At 37.9% G+C, this 7,315-nt stretch overlaps 1 protein-coding gene across 2 annotated transcripts; it reads left to right on the forward strand.

The window, feature by feature from the left end:
- The first annotated feature begins 3,404 nt into the window (after positions 1 to 3,404).
- LOC105046665 (uncharacterized) lies at positions 3,405 to 5,923 on the forward strand. Of its 2 annotated transcripts, none has more exons than XM_073259807.1 (2): positions 3,405 to 3,619; positions 4,629 to 5,923. In XM_073259807.1, exon 2 carries the CDS (start codon positions 4,648 to 4,650, stop codon positions 5,638 to 5,640), a length of 993 nt encoding a protein of 330 aa, XP_073115908.1. In that variant the 5' UTR covers positions 3,405 to 3,619; positions 4,629 to 4,647; the 3' UTR covers positions 5,641 to 5,923. The 2 variants fall into 2 exon arrangements, with proteins under 2 accessions (XP_073115908.1, XP_073115907.1); XM_073259806.1 differs by having other exon boundaries at positions 3,406 to 3,745.
- The last annotated feature ends 1,392 nt before the right edge of the window (positions 5,924 to 7,315 follow it).

Genomic DNA, 7,315 nt, shown 5'->3' on the forward strand with positions numbered 1-7,315 from the left:
CTCTGAAATTAATGGGAGGATGACCTTTCTATTTGGCAATGTTTATGTCATTTTCGGTGTTGCTTTGAATGTTGGATGACTTAGAAAATAGTAGTTGTGACCAATACGCCATATTGAGATGCAGATCCAACTCTTTTACACCCCAAAAAGACAGGTTATAAATTTTTTTTTAAAAAAAAAGGGAAGATCCAACTGGAGGAGCATGTCATTCTAGGGATGCTGGTTATTGTTGTCTTTGTACAGGTGTCAGTTGCCTATGTTGGTGAGCCCAGCTTAGGTGCGATCATTAGTGTCCCTATTAATTTGATTAATGATGTTTGTGCTACGGAGTATGGATCAATTACCAAGATTCAATGCATCTTCAAAATGGGAAATCTTTCAAACACAGTACTTTAAATTAGATTCAATGTATCTTCAAAATGGGAAATCTTTGTAATATGGCACTTTAAATACAACAACATAAAAAAAAGTCTGAAATGTTCTGCTGGCTTCAAAATCATTTTTTAAGAACCTAAAAAATCTTTTTTTCCATGTAAGATGACAAAAAATATGGTGGGATGCAGAGCTTCGTAGATCAACGTGTATGCATGTAAGCGAACCGAATGCATTTTAACCAAGACATCGTAAACTTAGGAGTCAAGTCACTGTTGCCATAATAAATGACAATCCTTAATTTAAGTCAAAAATCCGATTAATAAAATATTTAGTCAAATTAGAAAGCAACGCTAGATTTGACAGATAATTACGGGAAATAGATGTTTCTGCCTGCATGCTTTGAAGATAGATACTTGTTGCTGCAATTAATTATGATTATTTCATCCATTTCAAAGAACTTCATATACATTAGAACCAGAACCAACCAACAATGTTTAGCCTAATAAGGAATTTAACTCACAAAAGCCTACTGCAATGAACTATATCTCAATGCTGAATAGTACATTAATTCCTACTTGCAGAATAGTAGCTTTTTACATCCTTGGTACAACAGAATAGTAGCTTTTGGGGCAATTGGCCAGCCTAGCTACAAAACTAGAGAATCTTCTGAGGATGACACCTATGCTTTTAGGGTATTTCAGGAAATTTAACCCTCAGACACTGTAGACACTAGTGGTGCTTCAGCACTCCACCATTGTCTGCATGTGGGACCATCTTCTTTTTGGACTTGGAGGTAAGCCTGCTCACTTTGGTATATTCCTCCCTTCTCTCTCTCCCTCTCTCCTTGTGCGTGTCAAAAAGATTACCAAGAGTGTAGCCCTAAAGATTTCTAAGCAGCACCAAATTAAAACCCGAGGAAAGATATATGTTGGTCATGTTTGACACAAAACAAAAGAGTCATATTCCTGATGATTTCATGGAGATAGTTGCGTACGGACCTTTGGTTGGACCAAAATATCAGACCCTCCCATGTTTTTGGAGTTTTGATGATCCAAGATGCATGACTACCGAAAGGTATAGGATAGATTGGGTTTTTGTTTCATTTAATGCCAAACGCTTTTTGGGGAACAAACAACAAATATATCCTGGATTTTTTTTTTCCTCTTTTGGTGTTTTAGACCAGAAAGTTTGGTTACAATGTAAAAGCCTTTCCGTGGCTAGATCCTTTCCCACTTGGAACAGGAAAGGTGGGTTTCATTCTATGTTTTTTATGTGTAAGTTGCTAGGAGGATCTTGTTGAGTCCATATTTTTGGTCTTCTTATCTTCCTGAAGCTCGGGGTTTGGTGTCTCTCTTAGCCTAGGAAGATATAGTATGCTTCGGCCGGTTTAAGGTGTTGTGCCAGTTGTGGGTTTTCTTGCAGCAAAGCCAAGAAGATACAAAGCTTTGTCCTTCTGCTGTCAGACGTTATTTGTTTTGGGTGTTAATGTTGCAGTGATGCAGTAGGACCCAAGCAAGGAGGGTTAGAATATTATTCTTCGCCTCTTTGCTAGTTAAGTAAAAGAATTGTACTCCAGTTGGTAGCCTTTCGTTTTATGAATCACCATTTATTTCCATATGCATAGGAAAACAGTTGGAGGTCCAAATAAGAAGAAGATGCTTTCTAAATACAAATGGCTTCACATCTTTGCTTTATTTTGGCAGGCAATACTAAGAAACGGCTTACAGAAGAACAAGAAACAAGAATCTCTAGCTGTTACCTCGTGAAAGCTCTTGGTTTCCCATGTAGGTCAGAGGTGAAAGAGGCTTGCAAAGTCCTTCCTTCCTTGCAGCTTACATGGGGACATGCTCTTGAATTAAAGCTTTTGGCAGCTTGAGATATGTCGTTTAACCGGTTGTCAGAGAATTATTCTCGTTTGCATTTTGAGAGGATATATCCATCATTTGGAAAATGCTAGGAGTTTGGGCGTAGCTGTGCTCCTCCCTTAAGTAATTACATGTACCGTGGTGACATGGGTAGGCTCACTTTGAATTCATTATTTCATGAAAGATGTAGATGAAAGGAAAGAAAAGAAAATCTCGTAGAGCATCTCAATGATATGGAGATGCTTTACACATGGGTGTGATGTTGGATTCAATCCATTATCATGGTGCATTGCATGTAGCATCTTGGCTAAAATCTAGGCACATGATACATCATACAGATCTTTCAAATATCCATGGATTCTACTTTATCCATGTAAAAATGTGCACTCAAAGAAGGATGGAAAGGTTTGTGGTCCTCCAACAGCTGGTAAATGCCTTAAAAGAAGGCTATATTGGTCCCTGGGCTATGTCATAGCTTGCTAGGGTCTTAAGTGTATGCATCCAATAAGGCTGCTAGTTTTTAACTTCTTATTCTGAAAACCACATTAATGTGGTGAGTCTAACTAAATTCTTTGTCGGTTTTATTTTTAATACTCAAAATTATAGCATCGAACTCTTGTTTACTTGATAATGCAAATTGTGCACTAAAATTTTGAAAAGAAATTAATCCCAACAATAACTTTCAGACAGACAAATCCTGGTTTATCGAAGCTTTTTGTTGCATAGATTGCTGGAGAGCAAATACCAATATTTACCATCACTAGGCAACCAAAACACAAAAAAAAATCTATATTCTCATTTCTAGTGCTGGATATATGGTTACTCAAATTAATACATGGTATGCAAACAGATGTTAATACCAGTCATTTGAGAAGCAAAAAGGCATCAGCAATGAACATGGATCATGATGGTCCTGAGGTTGGAAATTAAGCATATCTTCATTGCTTTTTCTACTAGTGCTTGTCAAACATCAACCATGACATATGCCCTTCTACAATCTTCTTTTCTTATGGTACGAATATTCTTTAATTGCCAATTCATTTGATAATATGTTGATTACTATAGCAAGTATGTACATAGGTTTATCTAAGACAAGACCAACTTACCCTTGTCAAAAAGGCAAGAGTACCACAAAGTGTCCCATAACAGATGGGTGAAAAATGGTGGCTATTCTGTCCATCTGATAGGAATAAATATGCTCCACATATTTGCAAATGCGTGATACCTTTTTTTTTTTTAGGGTTTGTGCAGACCATGCTTCTTTCCTTTCTTGAAGTTCCTGAGCCGTTTCAAGCGTTTAACACTGGTAGTAGCTCTGAAGCTCTGAAGAGATGCTAGCAAGAAGAAGGAGAAGAAGATCTGTACAACTGAATTTAGAGGTACTAGCTTCTTGAGCAATCTGGAGAGATCTCTGACAGAAAGCTATCTTGATCTGATATATCATTCAAAAGAGCAACGTACCAGATCTTGATTTCTGGAAGACTGATCAATATCTGTGTCCACAAGTAAGATCGATCAGTATTTATAAAATCCATGTGCTAGCAAAGAAATCGATAGCTTTATGCAAGTCTGGATTCCAGATTCCTTTAATATACTATTTTATGAATGATGAATTAATTAAGATTGGAAGTGCTTTACTGGAGTTTTTTTTTTTTTTTTAATTTCATTTGTTCCAAGATGAGATTCAAATTGCTTCAACATATCAATGATACTTGCAGCTGAGTCCCATAGGAATACAATTTTCCAGTCTTTATTTCTTTTTTTTTTTTTCCCTTAATTTCCCCTGAAACTGCATGTCGTGAACTCTTTCTCATGTAGCATACCTGCTGTTTTAAAGAGGAAAAATCGAAGTTTCTGCATCAATCTTCTGATCTAAAGTTTGCATCAAGAAAAATATTCATTTATTAGGAAAAAAAAGAATTTTTCTGAAATTTTCTTACATCTTATGTGCATCTTTATATAGTGATATTTAATTTAATTGTTCCCTACGAAGTGATGAACTCACTTCAACTAAAAATTGTGCGATGTAATATGCCAAACAAGCGATATTCTCATTCCTATTGCATGCTTTTCTTTCTTGCTTCACATGTATATTTATTTCATGTTGCATATTCTTTTAGTTTCTCCATGTTAACTTTTCTTTCCAGGATCTGTCTAACCACATACATATATATATATATATTTCTGTCGTACGAAAAACAATAATTTCTTCAATAAATATCTTAACTAGCTTTGGTTTATAAATTATGAAACTTGTAAGTACTAGAATGGTTTGATTCAATAAAGAACATAGCATGATATGAATTTATCCTTGCCTCTTAATCTAAGAAGATGAGGGAGACCTTCTCTAGATCTGCTATCTCATATGTAATTTATTTAACTATTTAGGAATGATGATGAAAGTCTTATGATGATAAGTGATTCACAAGAAAAAGAGCTTCCAACTAAACAAGGAAGTGCTAGTGATGACAAAGCTCGAACCAATACAAGACTATGGTCAGGACTGAAGGATCCAAGAATAGTACGAGTTTCCCGGGCATTTGGGGGAAAAGATCGCCATAGCAAAGTAAGCACCGTAAGAGGATTAAGGGATAGAAGAGTAAGGCTTTCAGTCCCAACAGCAATTCAATTGTATGACCTTCAAGATAGGTTGGGCCTCAACCAACCTAGCAAAGTCATCGATTGGCTGCTCACTGCTGCTCAGCATGAAATCGATAAGCTTCCTCCACTCCAAATGCCACCAGGTAATTTCATTCAATATCCTCAATCATGGCAGATCTCTTATGAAGCAGCTCCGCAGCAGCCCCCCTCTTCATGTGTAGAAAATCTCAAGTACACAACTGAAAATGGAGCTCGGCCTTTAAATTTATTCTCCAGTAGGGCAAATCCAGAGGTTTTTGCTAATGAAGTTGGCATCGAAAACCTTGCAACAATGTCTAAATCTAATTATTGGCATTCGGATGTTCCAACAAAAACCAAACAAAGGGAAGCACCGATCGAATCCGGCATCGAGAAAGGCAAGAACATCAAAGGTAAGGAAACTGAAGATGATATTGGCATTCATTGTGCACAAGTTCCAGCTTATGATTCTCTCTCAAGACCTCATCATTCTTCACTGGGCTTGCTAAGCGGTGCTATGCCATACACTGCCTACTATCAGTGGGAGCCTGCAAATGCTTATGCATCCAATTTAGGAATTCATCCAACTCCGGCGGCAGGCCCCCCTACCTCGAATCCGTCATCGTTATCTCTGACACCTCCTTCTCAACTTGTGTTTTGTCCGCCTGGAGCGATGCCATCAGGGTTTGAGTTTGATCCAAAACAGTTCGGTCATCTCCAAGTGGTCACCTCAGCTTCACAGAATACTCCATTGAATTCGACAAGGACTTCATTTAGGTAGCCCAGCTGCGAGACCTTTCCAGTCAAACTTATCCTTTAAGCATAACCAGTCCAAAAGCCAAAACGAGAGCTAGCTTATAGTTAGAAAGAGAGCAAGCAGAAAGCGGGTAATTAATGGATCATATTGTGCCTTTTCTGTGTGAAGCGTTTGATTGTAAAGACACATGCAGTGAGTATTGAGTCCTTTCAATGGCCAGAGTTTTTGAGTGTTTTAATGTGTTCCGTATACTCCACTTCATTGTTTCTCATGATATAACGGAGTGATGAATTTGCTTATATAGAAATTCTGTTCTCTGGTACAGCAGCATCATTTCTTTTACTCAGAGGTGTCAGGTTTAAGAGGACACTCTTCATTGAAAGCGGGGTTGCTGATTGCATGTTTATTCAACGATTGGAGTGTTCTTTCTTTGAAATAATTCCACTGTGATTTAATTCTAATTCTGAAGTTCTGTCACCAAGGGCAAGGTGACATGAAGAATCTTCATTTGCTGTATGATGGAAAATATCTTTTAGCTTTCTTTGATGTATTCATAGGAACTGCAGGAACTCTTTACACTTGCAGGTGCACATACATTACCATGTAAACCAGGTGTATAGCAATGGTTCACTATTTTGCATACTACCATTATCATCCAAAGATTATATCCTTGTCTAGGAAAACTTTGCTTGAACTTATTATCAGCTTTTATAAGAATCAATAAAAGCTAATAAAGAACAAAGGGAGGTTTTCCTTTCTTTCTGCAAACAACCGCGCCCCCCCGCCCCCCCCCCCCTCTCTCTCATGACAGTTATTGTAGTCAGTAACACTGTTATAAGCATCATCATCATCCATAAGGTTTTGGAACATGAGAAGAGATGGTGCAGATGGTGGGATATCAGAGACTGAAAGGAGCATGGAGCAATGGCTTTGTTTTGTTTCTGCTGATATGTTGCCTTTGTTTTAGTAGGACAGAGGGGAGATTGTGGTAATTGTCACGGCTGCGTGAGATCCAAGAAAATAAAGGATGCCTGGTATGGCATGGAAAGTTGACAGATTTTTAGACAGCAAGGTGTGGTCCCATGTATAATAGCTACATGCATAGGCCTGCTAGGGTTTGCATGGCCAGTGGTCCTACTGTTTCACACGGACTAGTCGTTCTCACGTGGTCCCCAAGAAAGTTTTCTTCTTTATCTACTTGCATTCTCCTTGAAGTCTATTTTGTGGGCTATGATCAGGAGTATACCCTAAAAAAAAACTATGAGCGGTATGGTCTAAAGGATCAAACAAACTGTGTGGTGTCATCAGGACTGGTCCAACTTGAAATGTTGGCCAATACCTCATGAAAAAGTCATAAGACCATGACATAGATTTAGCCTTGGCTGGACCTAAGAATGAGTTTTGCTGGTTGAAAACTTGAACATTGTAATTGGAGTGTCTTTTAAGCCATCCCTTCTCTTCTTCCCCCATTTTCCTTGACAGGTAGTCAGGTTGGTGGTCTTAAGTTCCATCAGGCTAAAATTAGGGTTTACGAGGGTTGTAGTGTACCATTTCCATAGCCCTTAACCTTAAGCTACTGCTTGCTTGCATTTACTGAAGCTGTTAAGCTACTACTCCATCACATGGCACAAGATTTTGGGGACCAATTTCTGGATTTTTTTTTTTTTTTCTATCAGAATATAGGCTTCCTTCAATTTGT

Source organism: Elaeis guineensis, chromosome 6 (genome assembly GCF_000442705.2).
Source record: "Elaeis guineensis isolate ETL-2024a chromosome 6, EG11, whole genome shotgun sequence".
In the NCBI taxonomy this organism is placed as follows: Eukaryota; Viridiplantae; Streptophyta; class Magnoliopsida; order Arecales; family Arecaceae; genus Elaeis; species Elaeis guineensis.

What these genes read in the sequence shown, in the direction of transcription:
- LOC105046665 (XM_073259807.1), top strand. Translation starts at nt 4,648, where the DNA reads ATGATGATAAGTGATTCACAAGAAAAAGAGCTTCCAACTAAACAAGGA.